At 41.3% G+C, this 20,685-nt stretch overlaps 1 protein-coding gene across 1 annotated transcript in view; it reads left to right on the top strand.

Moving 5' to 3' along the window:
* The first annotated feature begins 1,966 nt into the window (after positions 1–1,966).
* Positions 1,967–20,685, top strand: part of wdfy3 (WD repeat and FYVE domain containing 3) — a 90,952-nt gene continuing 72,233 nt past the window's right edge. The window contains exons 1-6 of the mRNA XM_040154624.1: positions 1,967–2,019; positions 7,464–7,674; positions 10,036–10,159; positions 13,411–13,520; positions 18,020–18,244; positions 18,948–19,140. Coding sequence (XP_040010558.1) covers positions 2,009–2,019; positions 7,464–7,674; positions 10,036–10,159; positions 13,411–13,520; positions 18,020–18,244; positions 18,948–19,140 — 874 coding nt within the window. The 5' untranslated portion in view covers positions 1,967–2,008. The remainder of the gene's footprint in view (positions 2,020–7,463; positions 7,675–10,035; positions 10,160–13,410; positions 13,521–18,019; positions 18,245–18,947; positions 19,141–20,685) is intronic.

The following is a 20,685-nucleotide window of genomic DNA, read 5'->3' as shown; positions in this document are numbered from 1 at the left end:
CTCCCTGAGATATTAGTTATGTTAAGATGCACTAAGAGTCATTTGTTCACCCAAATTTATTTTCCACGTCTCTTCGTTTCAGTTTCGACTACACTTAAGAGCCTAGTGTTGAAAGGGAGGTACAAACAGAACTCAAAATTATGTGTCTCAGGACTGGATTCTGTGGTGGTAGGTGGAATGATTTGTAATCCCGCATTTGTCTGCAGATCACTGCCTCCCCTTTTGTTGATTTTCAAGCTCAGCCTTATGCTGAATCGTATGACATGTGTTTGCCCCAGTTTGTGGTCCCGGGCCTGCTGCGCACCGACACTGCCACTCTCTCAGCACTCTTGTCTGCTTCACTGACTCTCTGTTACATAGGGCCCGGTACAACAGTGTTAACAGTCAGCATTGTTCAGTTATAAATGCTGGCCTTGAACTGCGTCAAGGATACATTACAGTACAAAAAAATAGATGGGCTGTTTCAGCCTGAATACTGCTCACAGGATAATTCTAGTTTGATAAAAATTTTAATTTATGGTTAGTGTTTATGATAACATCGTGCTCACCAATCGGTAATTGTGGACATCACAGAACACAGAGACAGCATTAAAAAATAAATCAGCCTGGGGAAAAAACACCAGCTTTCAGATTGTTTTGAAGATAAAATGAAGGAAATCACTAACATTATTAAAAAATGTACTAACCATCACTGACTTCATGGTTCAGTTTCAACCTATCACACTTACTGTAATTGTGTGAGCACAGTTTTCCTGTGTGACAATGAGCTTATTACTGACATTACTGAGTGCTTACTTTGGTTTAACCTCTACGTAAAAGTTAACTTTTGGTTTGTTTACAACCTGTCTGAATGTTTAAATTTCTTGTTTCGTCTTGTTGTAGTAGACTTGTTTTTCAGCGATGTTGCCATGTTCCCCGATTACAAATCTTTCAAAATCAGATCTAGATATTTTCCCCTAGAAAAGGTTTTCTTTTTTCCGCTAAGTGAATGATAAATCAGTTAACTGCTGAGCTCAATTAGACAGATCCTAACACATCTCTTCTCCTTAATAATGTATTAACTAGATGACCGAGGTGGGGTTCCTCCACTATAAAACACTGTTGGGAACCCTGAGACCTCATCTGTAAAAATACAGCAAAGAGCAACACCAAATAATGGTGCATAAGCTGCTATAGCTTTCTACTTGTAATTGAGGTTTTTCTGGATATATTAATTTCACTATTTATGCTTAGAGGCAGCAAAGATTAATATTCAGAATGACAAAGTATGTATGACAGGGAATTGCAATTGTCCAGGTTAGAATCAGGATCTATTTTTTTTAAATTTCTCCAGGTCTCAGTGGGTGTCGCTCACCGAGACCTAGTGCAATTTCCAAACCATTCAAGCAAATCCAAGTCTGTGAAGAAGCTTCTACTGGTTTCCGTAATTTCTCCCGTGTCATAGGGAAACTTGCAGCTTTTAAACAGTGACTCAGGAACCTGGCCCAGTGGGCAGGATATTTTTAAACCGGCCACAGGCCAACAGCTTCTGCTTCTGAATTCTCAATTTTTGACATCCAGCAAGATTTTCTCCTTGACTGATGGCTTTTCAACAGGCTTGTCTGTGGCTCAGCCTGAGTTTCCACTTAAGCCTGGCTTTTCCGCTGATGCTGCTGAGGCTACACCTTGAGCACTTTATAACCCCACTGCTGGTGTGCTGGCCTCGCCGAATGAGCAATAGATCTGTGGCTATTTCTCAAAGACTTGGCCAGCTATATATGTACCTCTTTGTTTTACTACTGCCAATGGTCTGGCCGTTCATCCAGTGGAGGATTCAGTTTCTTTTATTTATGATCAGGGCTGTCATGTGGGTTTTGTGGATTATTAAATGGGATAAATGAGAAGCAAGGGCCAAATGTAGTATATGTGTCGACACAGAAAGGGGAAGGATGTTGGCAGTGGAGAGAGCTGATTAGGCTGCAGCGGTGCTGAGAATCTCTGTCTCATCTCATCTCATCTGCGTTATGACATGCAATCATGGTAATCAACTATTGCTTCCATAAACATAATCTTGAAAAGATATGCAAAGGATGGATAATTGGTTCACATTAATGCAATTGTTACTTGTGACTCACTGATGAGCTTCAATGAGTTACCAAACAGTCTGTTGGAGAATCAACTATTATTCAGATGTCCGGAACTTTTCTTAAAATGTAGTTACAGGAAACAAAGTTAATGTGTCTATTAAAATTTTCAGCACCACGTACAGAAGATAGTTTTCCTTTTTTGCATAATTTCTTGTTCTTTCTGTAACAAACTGCTGACTCGGTTTTCTGACATGCAGTCAAAAGGCATGAGTCATTTTTTTGTGAAAACAAAACCATAGTTCAGAACAAAACTGATTATGGGGAAAACCCTGTTTGTCAGCTTATAGTGTATGTGCAGTTAGCAGTTCACTCAGATAATGGTTTTATGGTGTTGTTTGTTGATTATGACCATCTCGGCTGGCGTACATTAACGGTAAACATAACAAACCGCATAAAACTTTGATTATTGGCTGTCACATAAATAGTGGTAGCCGTTGTAAAAATTGCCCTCTGGCTGCATAATCTGTGCTTGATCTCTCCAACAGTAAATTTGCAGAAACGTACTTTTTCAACTTTATGCATTCTAGCTAAATTTTAAAGTTCAGTTTAAATTCTAGCTTAAAGCCTCCCTCAGTGTTGTGTTTAATCAGACCCTGCCTTGTAACTTCCTGTGGCTGAAAAGACATAATGTTCTGCAGTCACTTCCTCTTAAATACAGTAAAAGAGAAGCAGTAGTGTGTTACTGGTCAAGATATCGCTTTAAAAAACTTCAATGTGGCAGCAGCATAATGAAGATAATACTGTATCTCAGATCTGCAGTTTCTTGTACATTTTATTCTTTTTTGCTTCAAATACTGAATTTATCCTTTCAGAAATCTGTTAGGATTTCCTTAATACATCATATAGAATAAGTGAGAATGCTGTAATAAATGTGACTGCTATAATTTAGAGTTGGTGCATCTATAAGCCTGTCACTGAAAACAAAAGTCTCCCGTCACATCTTCAACAAACTTTATCAGTCCCTGCAGCAGGCAGGGTTATAATTTTTTTGTTTTGGAAGGATATACACTGTAGGGTTTTCTCTAATGCCTTATCTCAGACAGGCAGAGCTGATAATTAACAGGAGCCGAATTGTTGAATATATCTCTGCCAACACAGGCTGTATTTTAAATGTCAAACCAAGATTAATTCAACATCCTACCTGTATTTCTTTATTATTAAATTTCCGTTCAAACTGAGGAAAGAAGCCCGAAGCACCGATGTGACAGAACTGATTATGTAACTCAAAGCATGATTACGGCAGCATCTGTCATTTCCTTTCATTTCTCACTCTTTGATTTTTGTGAATCAAGCCAGTTACTGTTGATTGATATTCATGACAGTTAATTTTAATAAAGGGAGTCCTGCTTTGGTGAGTGGTTGCCTTTCCTGTGTAGTGAGACTGTCCATGCTAAAAACACATGTATACACTCATGGGCGGTGTCAGACACTTTAGATAGAAGTATACTAAATGGCAGATGTTAAATGGAATTACAGTTTGAGTGTGAGATCGAGCAGATGGAAGCCCTGCTGTGTGGGCAAAATGAGTTACCAAAGCCTTCAGTCTAGAGTAATTGTGTTAGTGCCAGAGATGCCACGTTCCTGTAAATCAGAATAACACTTGGAAGATTCTTAGTAGCTGTCTGTCTGCCTTCTCCATGATGTTTTTTTTCAGGCTCTTGCTGTCTTTTATGACAGTCCTTAAAGGAATGAGAGATGAGGAGAAAGTAGACGCTGGTTGTTGAGATGTCGGTCGTGGAAAAGCAGACCTTCAACAAGAAAACACTCAGTAGAGGGCAGACCTCTGGGAACACCTAATAGTTGTCCCACTCAGCCATTAGGGTCACTGTCACCGTTGTACTGCATAGATGCCAGAATAATAGTGAAAGAGTAGCCAAAGTTTGGTCTGTTGGTGGTGCTAGGGGAAAGGTCATGGGTTCATCAAATCAGTCAGTATTTTCTTGTTGGGAGAGTGTTTTTGCGCAGTAAATATTGTGTGTTTGATGAATCCAGAGATAAGCTCAGTTCAAAGTTTTGTGTGATGGTGGGACTAGAGAAAAAGGTGACAGGTTCACCAAAATCAGTATGTTTCTTCCTCTGGTTAATGATGATGATTTCATGCCAATCTAGCCATTACATTTGAATACCTCTTTGTCACAAATAAATTATCGTATGGATTGATTGATTGGCATAAAGCGTTTATCGGAAATAATTATTTCAGCCAAAAAAAACAAACATTTAAAATGTGTAAGACACAAGCACAATAATAGAACCCTCTTGGCTTGATGTTTACAACAGATGGAGAAGCTTGCCAAGAGTGAATTAGCCTGCTCTGAGGGGCCCTTAGCCTGAGGTTGGCTGGTCTGAATCCAGATTTGTTTAAACTTCACATAAGTGGCTGCGGAAAGGGAATGAAAGATATTTTCCAGTCCCTCAATAGCTACTTCTGAGGTGCCACCGAGCAAGGAATTTAGAGTGGGGCGTTACGCTGCCCCGTGGTAGAAGACGCGGTTTTACTGGCGGGTGTCAGGGAATGTGTAGCAGAGTGGCTATTTCTGAAAACTTGCACCTTTCATTGCAAATAGCTTCTTCAATGATCTGTGTCTGCTACAGCATCACATCTCTCTGCACAGGGATACCTAGTGTATGAAATTCACCCTTTGGCTTACCTTCCAGGAATAGTTTTGAGGGAAATTACCTGTAATATACATTCACTTGAAGATATTTTCCACACCACAATGTTTAAATATGTGAGTTTGCTCACATATTTGTTTAGACCCGACCTGTACGTGTAGAGCATCTCAATAGGCAGTGAGTTAAGAATGTGTTGTTTTGTTTTGGTCAGCTTGCAGAGTGCACTGTACACTGGCCCCGGGGAGAGAGGTTGTTGGCATGCGTGAACCATGGACTATACAGAAAGTGGGCATGTTTCTGTATCAGAACAATCCCTTAGTTGCTTACTGGTCAAACACAAAGCGACGTTTGGAACTCGGTAGGCATGATTTTGATATCCCGCCTGGTTCATTGCATTATTCAGTTATTAAATATTCATTTTAAGGTTCTGTCAACTTCACTAGATGGTAGAAATTGAAAGGAAAAAGATGGGGCAATGCTCCTGGAGTGGCTTTAAACTGAAGGTTTGCTTTCCTGTAACAATCAAAACAAACTGTTAAACACAGTGATTTTTAGCTTTTATATTTTCACTTTTAGGTCACTTGTTGCTGTTGTTCAAAAGAAGTCATCATACGATTTGTTCCTCCAGGGAGTGATCAGATTATTATAAGCTAGTGACTTCCTTAAAAAAATAGAATGAGTAATTAATATTTGCTCCCTGAAAATCTGATTGTTGCATCTTTCATTGCGTTTAGTTTTTAAACTAAAGGGCAGGAACTGTTTTGTCTGAAGTGAGCATAATCCACTGTGAGGAGTGCACGTCTTCCACTGGGAGAGGAGGGACTACATGGTAGACTGTCATGTCTCCTCACCGTCCATGGAGCTGGCTGACTGTCCTAGAGGACTGGATCTGAACTGTCAGTGCCTTTTAGCTGCAGTTCACCTCAGTGTAGGTCTACTAGTTGACCAGGAATGTAACTTTGGCAAGGGACATTTGTATATATACCTGATGTTCAGATTTAAACGAAATCCCGTTGTTTGAGAAAATGTTTTGTACAAAACAGTAACTTACAGTACCTACAGCCAGCCAATGCTTTTGAGCTACGTATGATTTAAAAAGTAGGACAAGCTTGCAGCTGGTGAATAATCACCTAAACAGTGTGAAAGAGTCCAATGATCAGAGCAATCGTGCTGTCATCACAGGTTTAACGGCAGCACGATGGCCTACCCATGTTGGAGAAATGCAAGGAGAGATAGCAGGAGCTGAGGAAAGTGGTGTGTTTTTTCATGTCGTATATAGCAAAACACTGTGATAATGTTTTCCTTAATGTCCCACATCCCCAGCGGCACATACTCTAGCATGTGGGGAAAGCGAGTGAAAAATGCTTGTCTCTCCTTCAGTCACCAGTGTCGGCGTACCCTTGAGCAAGGCACAGTGTACAGTGCGGTTGCTGAAGTAGGAAGCTCGCATTGAGATTGATGAGCAACTTTGTCGCACCGTTCCAGTCTGTTGAGTCTGTTTTTATCATGGGGATGTTTTTCTGTGTCGTATGTAGGCTTTGCAGCTCAGTGAAGTCTCCTAGCAACCATCCTAAAGCTATTCTGGAGAGGACTGGATGTTTGGAAACGATGGCTAAATATAAAATGACCATGCTGAAAAGGAAGAGAGATGTCAAATGGGTACATTTCAGAGTAAACCGGCTAAAGGAACACAGTAAGCTGAACTTGGGACAGTCTGTAGTCCAACGCAGTACAAGAAATACTTATTTAAAAAACAAAAATGTCAGGTTTATTATGTCACAAGTACAGTTTGAAATACTAATGCTCAGTATTGATTTATATGATAGCTGAGCTTCAGTCCTGATCCCAGTGTTTGCTACTTTTTCAGTTTCCCAGTCTGAGAAAGATAAACTTTTTTTTTTAAACAAAATATGCCAGACCTCTTAGAGCGACAGCATTTGAGAAACAAGTCATTAGCCACTTTTGGGTCGTAGCTGGCTGTTTGTAGCTTTTGCGCAGTTGACAAGGAGATGGCTTACAAAACATTAACAACAGGTGGTGGGTTGTTTAACAGAAAACTAAGTTAGAATTAACTAGACAGATCAATCAGATGTATTCAAATGACCAATTCAGAGCAAAAAGCAGGACAAAAGAGTTTACTATTTAGAAATTCCAAAAGCTGTTTTAATGTGGTTTTCTAAGAGCAGAGAAACTTTAATGAAGTTTGCAGAGGGAAAAGTATGTCACCCCAAAGACATTTCTGTTTTTTATGGTGGCTCGTTGCTTGTTTATACTGTTATTTATTTTCATGCTCAACCAATTTACAGCACTGTTGATGTAAATCTTGTTCACATTTTACATGTCCCCAACCATACATTAAGGCTGGTTGTTGTTTGAATTTTTACAATAATAGTGCTGTTATGATACCCAGGTTTTGGTAGAGATACTACAACAATATAGATAATTTGAGAAACATGAAAGTTTAAAGACAAGCGGCCAAACAACCATTTAACCAAAACATTATGATTTTAATCAGAGACTGATTAAAGAAGATGTAAACAAGAGTACGAATCTGATCCAGTGTGCAATGCCAACTTTCGGTAGTTAACAGTTTTTGATCACTGGCAGTGCGGACGCTCTAGTTGGAACCAAAAAATTACTTAGATTTGATACCTAGACCAACGGGACGTTTAAGTACTGAACTGCTAAGAGACGTGTAATTAACCCCCCCTCTCCCCTCCGCAGGGCTGCCTTTGCCCTGACAAAGCCGCTCAAGATGAACATGGTGAAGAGGATCATGGGGCGGCCGAGGCAGGAGGAGTGCAGCCCCCAGGACAATGCGCTGGGCCTGATGCACCTGCGACGCCTGTTCTCCGAACTGTGCCACCCTCCTCGCCACATGACGCAGAAGGAGCAGGAGGAGAAGCTCTACATGATGCTTCCCGTATTTAACAGGGTAGGTCGCACCAGGGGTTGGAGGGGGGTTTGGGGGCAGTCCAAACACAGGTAGACAAATGTTGATGGTCTCAATTACAGTTCTGCTCTACAAGAATAGATATCAATTCATATAACACATCTGAGTTGACAGCTTACCGAAAAGCGTTCATTTGTTTCTGTGATGTATGAAGCTGGCATTCATCTGGTGTTTCTTGTGCATGTAGTTTACAAAAAAGAAGAATTGCCAGGCAATCTGTTGGACTCATGGCGTTACAGACAAGTTGGTGCTCCATCAACACGCAGCGCCTATTACATCACAGACGTAATAGATAATATGGATGGATTGATATGAACTCAATAAATGAGATGTCACCTGGGAATTATTTGGGATTCAGATTCTGTGGTTTCACGCACCTGACTAGACACCACAAGAATTCTATTTCAACAGCCTGCAGTTAAATATGATGGAAATAAGCTGGTTGACTTGTTTGGGAATGTTGACTTTATTGCTAAAGTTCAGCTAAATAGAGCACAGTGAGATATACGTTTTCAGCCTAGCTTTGGATCACATATATTTACTGAATCTACCATGTAAATGATCAAACAACCGTATATGGAGTCATACATTATCATCACCTCTAGTATTGATCCCGAATTAAATCTTGAGCTCCTTGATGACACACAGGCACACTGGGATCGGCCTGGTCCCAAAGTACAGATCCCCAAAAGAATTAGACAGAGTAAACATTGTCTAAATCACATCAGGTAGACAGGTGCGAAGGGAAAATGAAGCCACGCAAAGGTAGTGAACGCACACACTGTCAACCCCAAGTTTAATCGAAAAGCAACAACATCTTAATTCTCGAGCCACAGGCTGCATCAAAAAAGAACTGAAATCGCAAATACCTGAGAATATAATCTTCATCGTCAGTAACACAACATAAGTCATTTTTTGCAAAAATATGTCTAAGTCACATCAGGAACTAGAGTTTAATAGTCACTGGACCTCACATGACCACATAAGAAACTGGCCTACACTGAAATTAAAAGTAATTCAGTTGCTGGTTGGTTGCAAATACAGATGATAAACCAGATCTGAACACCTGAAAAATCTCAGACAAATAGTTAAAATCTAGATAGATCCATAGGGATTAATCCTTTTTCTTTAACCGATTAATCGTTTATGCGATAAATAATAATGTAAAATTTGTAATGTAAAATTTGTAATGTAATAATAATGTAGTAGTAAGTAGTAGTAATGTAAAAAGCAGCAAATCTGCACATTTGAGAAGTGAATTTGTGAACATTTGTCGTTTTTGTTTGATAGCCAATTCATCGTTTTAATCATTTCTCAAAATTGTTCTAAATAACTTTCTGTTGATTGGCTAGTTTATCATGGGTTCATCATTCCAGCACTAATGACAAACACATGTAAACTGGACAGTTGACAGCCTACTGATTGACCCAGCATGAAATGCATAGACAAAGGGGTATGGTATATGAACTGCTTTGATGCAGAGGGGAATGAATGGGAAGTCATGCGAGGGAGCTTTTAAATGGGAATAGCCATAGATTAATGTAAAATGTATGTGTGTGTTTATTCAACAAAGCGGAGAATGCAGGACTCAGTAAAATGATTTTTATATTTGCAGTCTCTCCTTCTATTACACTGATAGAGCAGTATGTCTCTTTGTTTTGCAGCCATTGCTGCAGGCAGCCTCGTTGAGTGTTCTTGTCAAACTGGAGTGCCTTACCAAGGGTCTCTTGACTTGTCAGCTAATTACCCAGCGCTGGCTGTGAGTCACTCGCTGGTGGCATAATTCATGTCAGAATTCAAAAGTAGAGTACTCCCGTAGCAGCGGGATGCCGGGCTTCAGGCCTACTTCAGTGTCAGATTTGCTGGATAAAGAAATACACGATGAGCCGTTGTTGAATGAAGTGTGGTTTTTTTTCTCTGACGTGCTCTCCCAAAGGCTCAGGCTGCAGTCTGCACTGTGGCTGTAAAATTAAAAACATGCCAGGGAAAAACCAAAGATGTTAGCCGGTGTACCTCCACCTGGATTGTTCCTGTTTGTCCCTGCTTGATGTGATTACAGCTGTAATTGTGAGGCTCGGCAGGCTTTAATAGTGAATGACGACCAGTTCATTATATGTTCTTTCCATTAAAGAAATGATCAGCTAACTTTTTAAATAAATAAATGTCTAATTTTCTACTCAATGGTCAGTTTAACCCCCGTTCTAAAAGCATTAACGTTTGTTTTTTTTTATTTCAGAGTGACATTATTGACATCATTAATGTGTCTGGATTTTAATTACCACATATTCCCTGTTCTCTTGAAATTCTCTCTGATTAAACTTCAGCTGATATGTTTTGCTTTAGGTCTTTGGCAATGCTCCGCCCAGCAGCATGACGGAGAAGTTCTCCGACTTGCTCCAGTTCACCACCCAGGTCTCACGACTCATGGTGACCGAGATCAGACGGAGGGCCTCCAATAAATCAACAGGTGAGCTCTCTGACAGGTTGATTTATAACGGTAAAAATGTAATAGGAAGTACTTATAAACATCAATTTATCATTTCTTTGACAGTGTTACGGTTATTTCCCATAACCGGTTTTCTTCTTGTCACAAAGATGATCTACTCGTTACCTTCGCGCCTCGCTAGGTGTTTGCTCTCCGTTCGGCTTTGCTAATGAGGTCATAGATGTTGGAAGGGATTTTTTTTTTTTCCCTTAACTCCTTTTGATATGTTCCATTTGGGTGATTTCTATAGTTAAAATAATGATGCTAGGATTGTCATTGGTTTAACTTTTCCTGTAAAACTGTAAAAACATATCCTGTAAGAAAATAAAACACCCAAAATATTTGCTATTTGGTGCCTGTGAGTGAGATCATATTCATGAAGTATATACGAAGATAGGGAGGGGCTTTTTCTTTCATCTATTAGGAACAGTGTCTGTCTTGTCCTACAACTGATTAAAATGTACAATGTTTCCGTTTAAAATGAACCTTTAAGTGTTTCCCATTCAGTAGATTTTTTTATAGAAAGGATCAATGCATGTTGTCTTTAATCTGACCTAAGGGTTAGTCTTCGCTACAGGTGAGCCAGCAGCATCTCCTATTGTCCTACCTCCTAGTAGTGGGGGCTTTGCCTGTGGCTTCCCCACAGGAAAGATGTTAAACGGACTGACGGGCCTACACACACACACACACACACACACACACACACACACACACACACACAGACAGAGTAATTCTCCAGCTCTCTGTCTCTAATTTCTCCTTCTTTATCACCTTTCTTCATCTCTTTCTTGTCTCTGTCTGACCATGTGATGCGTTGTTTTCGAGCAGAGAACAGCTCTGATGTTGTAACAGCACGGTCTAAACACGCACCACTCCAGCTGGTCATCAGGCCCTTGCAGACTGAGTCAGTAGTTGACTCAGGCTCTCAAACGACTTTGCAGTAATCTACTCAAAACAACTGATTTTGATTTTCGCTGAACAGCGAGCTGTTGGACTAGCTAATCAGTTAGAAAGGTGTTTATTTCTCCATCCAGAGCGTAGAGAATATGTATAATACAGTGCAATGCTACAGTCAGTCACCCACTGCAGCCCCCTCATGCAGGTCAAGGAAGTAACTAGGGTTTTAGTGCCTTGCTCTAAACACACTTTCTGCTTTCTGCTAACAGTCCCACAATGCAAAATATGCATTGTATAGCCTATATGCATTCTGTTATGCATTTTATAGTTGTGAGTCTACACCTGTCAGTGTAAAACGCAAGATCAAGATGATTCATAAGCGTCTGAAATGTCAATTTACTACTCATCAAAGAGTGAATTACTGAGAGTCTATTATGAAGGGAGTCGTGAACGAGTGAACAAGGGAGTGAAGTTGGACACAGCGGTGGGTTTGTTTTCAAGAGTGGCCTTTTCCATGATTGGAGATGAATCTGAGCCAGTCAGAGCCTTTGTGGCTGGCAACAAAGATGATGAGTCAGACGGACTGGAACATCCTAAAAATGGGGTTAGTTGCAGTCAATTTAATCACTGTTCCAAATCACTGCTTTAGTTGTAATAGCTGAACTGAATGTATCGATAGAATAAATACTAATTATATGCATAATGTTCGCATTCTTTTATGAAGGAGACAAGTTTTTCGAGAAGAATTACTGTAGCAGACACAGGTTAACGAAGACAGCCTGGATGTGCTCAGTTGCTAACATTTTCCAGCTAGCAGCTTTGACTAAGGTCAGGATCAAACTACACAAATTCAGCCCGACTGGGACATGATGTTGTCGTGGCCGACTAATTTCCAGTGTCTTGCCCGAATATGAACAGTGATGTGGCATCTGGAACGCCCCACGACAACCCGATGAGGAGTCTAGCGTGGCAGAATTTTTTTGTATTTTCCTTCCTAGTGTGACATCTCCTGTGACGTGTTCCCTCACGGTGACCAATATGACGTAGCACCCTCTGAGGGTTATAGCACCGCCTGTGGGTTTGGCATGCTATTGACAGTGCTTGACAGCATGTTTTACAATTTCTCCACCCACCTCCCCGACGACATGCGATGACCAATATGCGACAAGAATTTATGGCACCATGATTGCCTAATCTGACATGGTGACCATTGTGAAAGACAAAAAAGTTAGGCAGTCTGATCCCAGCCTAACATGTTAGGTACGTTTCACTTTCTGCTCTCAACACGTCTATTTTCTTCACAACAAATATTCGTTAATGGATCTTAGTAAATCTTGTGTAATGAATACTTAGCTAAAGACCTCTTCATTGTAAGAAAAGAAACGTAAGAAGAAAGTCGACTTGACCTGGGAGCAGAACTATTGGTGGCTGCACAAAGAAGGTAGTTGAGCTGGCTAGCGCGCATGGAAATCTGTAGCCAGCCAGTCAGTCAGATAAGAGGGATAACTGATTACTGTAGGTCAAACAGGCAGAGCCTAAAATTGACTTTCTGGATTGCCTTAATCATCTGTATTGAATTGAGACAGGATTAGGGCAAAATACTCCCCCCTCCCGAACAGAAAACATGAAGAACAACATGAAGCCAATGTAAACCTGAATGATGGAGTGATAACAAAATGGCAATTCAGTTTGACTGTCAGGTTATTGCTCTAAGGCTGAATAGTCATCTGTTTTAATATAGAAGATAAAGATTCACATTACAATTGGGTAAAGGCCAATGTCCCCTCACAGTGGTTGAGCAAATGGCTTATATGAGTTATATGTGTTGGAACCAAGTTGCAAGTTTATTTAATGGTTTCAATGTCCAACCCCTACAATAGTCTTGTGTGAGACACGCATGTCATGCTGTTATCTTTATACATGTAGCCCATTTTTACTAGACCTGTGTGCTTAATTGAAGAGTTGATTATACTTTTCTAAATTACCTGCAATAACTGGGTTCCCCCTCCTCCTCCACTGTCAATATAAAGCACGAGAATCAGCTTTTCTGACAGGATGTAATCTTGCAAGTCACACATCAAATTTCTAAGAACATCTTAATATGTACAAATTATGTTGTTGTTTGTTTTTTTTCCCTGCACAAGTGGGTTGTAGACAAGACAAACCAAGAAGCCTCAACTCCACACTTTCCCACGTCACATTCACCAAAGTGATTTATTCGTTGCATAACTGATGATTGTTCCAGCAGCCCATCTGCCTGCCACAGTGAGCTGTCACTTCCCATCCGGGTAAATGTATGTTTATCTGTCCGTGTGTGTGTGTGTTTGCTTCTCCAGAGGCAGCCAGTCGAGCTATTGTCCAGTTCCTGGAGGTGAACCAGAGTGAGGAGGCGAGTCGCGGCTGGATGCTTCTGACCACCATCAACCTGTTGGCCTCCTCCGGACAGGTTGGTAGAAGAACCATATATTTATTTGCATCACCGTCTTCTTTTTGTGCATAAGTGCACTATCTTTCTACTGACATAATTGTTTTGTGTGCGATTGCCATCCTGTGTGTCTGTGTATGTATCCTTGCCTTGGCCTCATGCTTGTGAGCATAGACGTAATATAAAATGGGGGGAAACAGCTTGTAAAAAAAAGAGGTTTTTCAGCTTTCTGTATCCCCATTTACATCTTCCCCCTTTGATCTTCCTGCAGAAAATACCGTCATCCTCTGGAAGAACCGAGAAACAGGCTATTGAGTACAACTATAAATTCCCACCTGACCCATCCCAGCTTATCCTCCCCAAGCACAGTCATTTGTTAAGCCTAACCCCATTTGCTTTACCGTTCTGAATGAAGGAATTGAAGCTGAGCCCGATGTTTCTACCTGATACTTGTTTTATTCATTGTTTTTATTTTTTCGACTCATAGCCGTTCTGCTGATGGCTCTGTATGTCACATGAGTAGCGTTATTATCAACTTTTCAAAATTGCATAAAATCAGATCAAGTCAACAATCAGATTTGTGTGTCTAGCAACTAGTCACAATGCAACACTACTCCTCATAATTCTGAATCTTAACCTCTAGCCCTCCCGGTTTAGATGTTAGACATTAAGCTCTGGTTTCCCTCTGTGTCTGTGATCTCAAACTGTGGCCAACAGACATCTTTTGAGCTTTTCGGCCTGCATTCCTCTGGAGGTCTTGAGGGGAGCATCGCTGTCGGCTGGCTGGCTGGGTGCTTTTCCTGGTCTGCTGCACATCAGAAATTTGCCTTTGTTGTTGTCGAGTTAAACACTTCCTCTCTCTTTCTGGAGACATGTTTTAAAACCTCCCTCCACTCTTTTTTCCTTGGGTTACCTATTCTTTTCAAAACACATACACTCACAACAGCCATGCTTCATATTGATTTACTTCACCTCTAAGAGAAGGTGTGGAAAAATAAATTGGGAAGCTTGAGAGGAAAAAATACAGTACACTTTGTATTTTATACCGGTTTGTTTCTGCTGCATTATGTTCAAGACAGTGTTCTAGAGCAGAAGAGTTGAAGGATAAGTGCTGCAAGGGGGGACATTGAAGTGCCACGGCTTACCTTGTACACAGCATTGCAAAAATACACCCACCGAAGTTTGTACACATGCAAACAGCAAGCCGCTACCGTCAGGGAATAAAACTGAAGTTTATTTTTCAAATCCACTTCTTGCTTAAATTTTACGCTTTTCAGAGCAGACACCAGACACCACAAGTCCTGTCCGCCTTTTCAAAAGTCATTCTGGTAAATTTCATTTGGTTGAAGAATCATGTTAAGTGAAGCCAGATTGACTATGTTGTATTTTATGGTCAAAGAGATGCCAGATTCTTATACAGTATTTTAGTCTTTTTTTGAACTGGGGAAGTGTGTTTTCATAAACATAGCTTTTTCTGTAGATTCAGTTATTTGGAGTTCGATACGATTTTATCAAATCTGAATCCATTAACAAGTGAACTTATCGAATAAAAAGCCCGTTAACTGAATGTTGTCAACATTGGTTTTGAAAAATAACGAGGAGAGATAAAAGGTTTTCGATAGGCGATAAGTCGGCGTTAGAGCTTAATGAATATGGCTATTTTGCCGACCGGAAACCGGATCCAAAATGGAACCAGCTTTCAGAAGTCCTCTAGTCTTCTCATTCAAAGGTCTTTCAACACGTCTACTGAAGCTTTTGAGTGTTGAGTGCCTTTCCTTAGGGAACCTTGGCGGTAGTTGCTAAACGAGGCACCCCTCACAAGTCTCAACACAATATTAACAACTTTCAAACGTTTCACTCATTAAAATAAAAACAGACCTGTCATATACATGATTACAGCTCATTATGAATTCTCAAAGCCCAGAACCTGAGTGTTTGAACTGGTGATGCTCAGATCTTAAGCCCTCTTTTTGTGCCATGTAGGCTGCTGCTGCTGATATGAAACCCTCCTTTCGTCCATTCTCATCTGTGTCCACTACGTTTTCTGCCAACCTGCTCTTATGTCATTGTGATAGCTAGGGCAACAGTTTCATTATACTGCTGCATAACTGTTTGATGTTAGCACACAAAAACTGACAAGATAAAGAATTACCCGCCATGGTCTTGTTTCTCTGTGTTTCTGTGTGTGTGTGTGTGTGTTTGAGAGGGAGTGACTGGGTTTAATGTATTTGTATTCTTTTCCTCTGGTGTGTAAGATGGTAAAACAAAGGACCCTCCTGTCAGCTGGCCTCCCAATATACCTGACGTCACCTCCCTCCCTTTAATGTTCTTCTTCTGTCTCTCTTTCTCTCACTCACCTCCTGCTCCTCCTCTCTCAGATGACAAAACAGCAATATTTCTGTTTGTAGCTCTGTCTCAACCTCCATGCTGCCTTCTTTTTTTATACTATGTCCTTCACGCTCTGCATTCCCAATGCACTTATCTCTCTCCCTGTTTGACACACACACACACACACACACACACACAACCATCCCACACACACATCCACACATCCAATTAAATGGCCTTGCCTCTCCGGTTTTTTCCCTGATTGAGTGTTAGCAGTAACCTTGACTTTAAAGCTGAAGCAGGGCCAATATGTCTGTCACAGCCTATAAACACACTTCGCCTCATAGGCTTGGTGCACCACAGGTGCTGGTCCAGTTTTCCATTATACGGACTCACAATCAACTACAGACTCCTGTACCTACTTCCACTGTCAATGTCTCTTTTTCTCTCCATCCCCCATTACTTCTCTCCATCGATCAGATGAGGGACTGAATCTGTGCGTGCATGCGTGCGTGTGTTTTTGTGTGTGTCTGCTGTGCTCTGTTATTCATCCTTGTGAGTCCACCTCCTCTCTCTTGTGCAGACAGTGCTGGAGCAAAATGGGATGTTCATCTCAACCAGCCACAGTCTGTGTGTGTGTGTGTGTGTGTGTGTGTGTGTGTGTGTGTGTGTGTGTGTGTGTGTGTGTGTGTGTGTGTGTGTGTAAATGAAAGGAAGAGTGAGGTAATTTGTCAGTTTGAGCTTTCTTGGTGTGGGTGGGTGTGTGTGTGTGTGTGTGTGTGTGTGTGTGTGTGTGTGTGTGTGTGTGTGTGTGTGTAAATGAAAGGAAGAGTGAGGTAATTTGTCAGTTCGAGCTTTCTTGGTGTGTGTGTGTGTGTGTGTGTGTGTGTGTGTGTGTGTGTGTGTGTGTGTGTGTGTGTGTGTGTGTGTGTGTGTGTGTGTGTGTGTACAGGCATTTTTGTTCCCTCTTTGGGACCTATTCTTGTATAAACGCCGATCTTAACTGGACCAGTAGTCCTCATGAGGACCTAAGCCTGGTCCTAACGAGGCAAAGTGTCATTTCTGAGGTCCTGGTTGAAGTTAGGCGTGATGAATTGGGGTTAGGTTAAGGGTTGCCATATTTAATTTTTTTCTATCGATACATAGCCAGCGTTAGCATTAACAGCTGTTTACTTACCAGTCGCAACCAAAAACGTTGCAAGTTCAGCATCAAACTTCATTCCTTTACTCGCCAAGAGTGGAAAGCAACGCCAGTGCTAGCTCTTATTTTGCTTCTGTTTCTATCACTTCTTTTCTTCTACTGAAGTTAGCATGCTAACCAGCTTGCCCAGGCCTGTCCCGTCTCGTAATACCACTTTGTGATAGTGAGTCACTGCAGCTTCTGGTCTGCCCCTCAGTCCAACATGAGGGGATGAAGAGGTAGCGCCTTTCTAACCTCTTGTCTTGTAAACGCAACGATGGCCGAAGCACTTGGTAAGTAAACGGCTGTGGATGCTGACGCTGGTTATGTAGCGATAGCAAAAACATACATATAAAATCTTTAAGGTAAGGATTAGGCATGAATAGGTTTTGGTTAAGGTTAGGGTTTGGTTTAGGCTGTCCACAATAAATGGCAGTCAATGCAATGCCCTGACAAGGATAGCTGCGCAAACTTGTGTGTATGTGTGTGTGTGTGTGTGTGTGTGTGTGTGTGTGTGTGTGTGTGTGTGTGTGTGTGTGTGTTTGTAGGAGGCAGCATTTGATTATCTGAATCCTTTGCCTCAGTGAGCACAAAAGCCATCTCTTTCTCCAGCCCTTTTCCTTGTCATCAAGACATACACGCACACACAGGATCACACACAGTATAATTGTGGAGAACACACAATAAACACACACCTCAAGCCCTCACAACTCTTCCTGCCCTTTTTTCCTCACAGAAACACACACCATTGCACAACAGTAGAAATACCCATTTACCAAAGCCTCACTAGAATCAAAAACATAATTGCAAAACGCAGTTGTCTTGATTATCACAATACAGTAGACTACTGCAAAAATCGCATTCGGCAGATGGTTAAAAAATTCTGATGAGAATATCAATCTGGCTCTGACTTCTCTATTTAGGTTCTTTCTGAGCTCTCCTCGGAAATGAATTTCCAACTTTATTATTCCAATCCGTTTTGTACACCAACACCTTTCCTCCCTCCCCTCAGAAAACAGTGGACTGCATGACGACCATGTCTGTGCCCTCCACACTGGTCAAATGCCTCTACCTGTTCTTTGACCTGCCCCACATGGCGGAGGCCCCGGTGGTTCCCTCCCCGCAGCCGCCACCACCACCACCGCCCACCCAGGAGAAGACCCCAGGCCAGGGCCACACCCAGCAGGAGCTGCCCCTGGCCGATCGCAGGGCGCTACTTCAGAAAGTCTTCGTCCAGGTAAAAAGGCAACTGGGCTGGTTACTCTCCAACTGGTTCGTTAAGATCCACGGCTAGAAAAGTTTTAATCGGTTTCTACATCTGCCTCATAACCCAGATATGAATTAACATTATTTTTAAAGCTCTTCATACATATCATAAGATATAGACATAAACATTTATCAACTGCATTTCAATTGCCATTCTTCTCAAATTATTACTATTATTATTAATTATTATTTTCTGCCGTTTTCGTGATGTATAAAGACATATTTCACTTGTGGAGTAAAAGCAAATCTCAGTCATTAGCTGCCACTTCAGCATAAACTCAAGTCTTGTAAAGCATGTGTGCAGAATCAGTACTCTGCTTCAGCAGATTATAAGATGGTTATTGGTTTAGTTTGATTCATTAAATCCATTTGTGCACTGATATAAAAGGATTTGTAGATACCTTACTGTAATCATGGTGGAAAACTCAACCTCATATGTGTCACTTCATTTACTCAAACTGCCATAATGACCTTAGTCCCTGAATCTTGAAATAGCATTTACACATATAATGATGCCAGTTACAAAAGACACATTTAACAAACACTCTCCTTTCTCCATGATGAAAAACTCTGGCTTGACTTTAGAACTGCGGGTTTTTTCCAGCAGTAGTTTTATCAGCCCATTTTCAGGCTGATGTATGGAGTCAATTTCCTGTCCTTTCCACTCTTTGCAGATCCTGGTGAAGCTCTGCACCTTTGTGTCTCCGGCAGAGGAGCTGGCCCAAAAGGACGACCTCCAGCTACTGTTCAGTGCCATCACCTCCTGGTGCCCCCCCCACAACCTGCCGTGGAGGAGGAGCGCAGGGGATGTGCTCACCACCATCTCCCGACACGGCCTCAGCGTCAACGTGGTCAAATACATACATGGTAAAAACAGAAATACAGTATGTGTAGGACATGTGTTTACATGTGTGGGTTTATTAGTTAATCACACATTGGACCAACATGCATACTGAGTGGTGTAATTGTGGTTGCATGGGGATAAAGTGTGTATATGTAGTTATCAGCTCACCAAAGATGCAGTAAAGATCCAAACCAAATCTGCGGTTTATCCAGCAGGTATTTGGCCTCACGAAAAATTGGGAAATGCAGTGTAATCCACATATAGGAGCTATAAACCTATCTACAGATCCAACAAGGAAATGCATGCAAAACGAACATCTTTCATGTAGCCCAGTAACAAAAAACCCATTGTGAGAATAACAGCAAAGCCAAAGAAACTGTTTACTGATGTTTTTAAGGGACACTTGAAAAAAGGAAAAAAAAAAAAAAAAAAGTTTTTACAAGATCCAGATCCAAAACATCTGGAACTAGAATGGCACTCAGTAGAGCGCATACCTCTGCCAAAGCCAGTCATTGATGAGAATGTTGAAGAATGCCCTACGTCGCAATGTTAAGGAATGTGATGGGAAAATCCTGGATCTGCCCCTTCCACCAGATCTACACCAAAACTGAATGGGTTCTTCCCTGGCCCAAGCCCCATCCCCCCACCAAGTTTGGTGCAAATCGGTTCAGTACTTTTGTTGTAATCCTGTTGACAAACAAAGAAACAAATATTCATAACCTCCTTGGTGGAGGTGACTTGAAAAATGTGCTCAGTAGAGCGCAGACCAAAAGAACATACACCAGACTCCAGGCGGCCTGGAGGCTCATGTGCTTGAGGGAATAAACAAATAGGGTTAGAGAGATTCAGAAAGTTTACAGAAATCTCATTGGCAGGACAACATCGGCTCTACTGTACGTACTAGGTTTAATGGATTTATTGAGACTGAGACTGATCTCCTGGCGAGAGAATGGTAACAGGCACGTGTCCTGAAATAATCAAACAATAAGCCAGTAGCTGAAAGTTACGGCCTAAAGATGAGTTTTAATTTTGGATTTAAACGCCTCTACGGACTCAGACAGTCTGATGTCAGCAGGGACCTTGTTCCAGAGGAAGGGGACAGGATAGGAAAAGGCCTTGCACCCTGCTGACTTTTTTGTAACTCTGGGGACAGACGGGAGCCTTGTGTTCTGAGAGTGAAGAGCATGGAATGCAAAACATTTTGCACAATGAGTTGTAAGACTTGTACAATGATTTATGTTACACTAAAGTAATAAGAAAAGTCTGCTTTTTAACCAAAAAAGTCTCAGGCACAATAAGTTATCATGTCCCGTTATTATCATTGTATATGGGAAAATAAACGCATGGATCCTTTCATTTAGTGTAAACAGGAAAGAAAATTAGTGGGGAATGGAGAGAGACACTGAAACAAGACAGACTAGCTGTTACAGTGTGTTAGTAAGGTCTTGTGTCTATTGGAAACATGAGGGAGGTGCGGCTGCTGCTCTTTGGGTCCAAATAATCCACCTGCAGCTCTGATTTCCAGAAATGACCACACTGGGAGGCAGAGAGCAGTGCAAACCACTTTA

This window comes from Xiphias gladius, chromosome 19, assembly GCF_016859285.1.
Source record: "Xiphias gladius isolate SHS-SW01 ecotype Sanya breed wild chromosome 19, ASM1685928v1, whole genome shotgun sequence".
In the NCBI taxonomy this organism is placed as follows: Eukaryota; Metazoa; Chordata; class Actinopteri; order Istiophoriformes; family Xiphiidae; genus Xiphias; species Xiphias gladius.
Note: the sequence above shows the minus strand (reverse complement) of the source record. Positions and strands in the feature narration are given on the sequence as shown.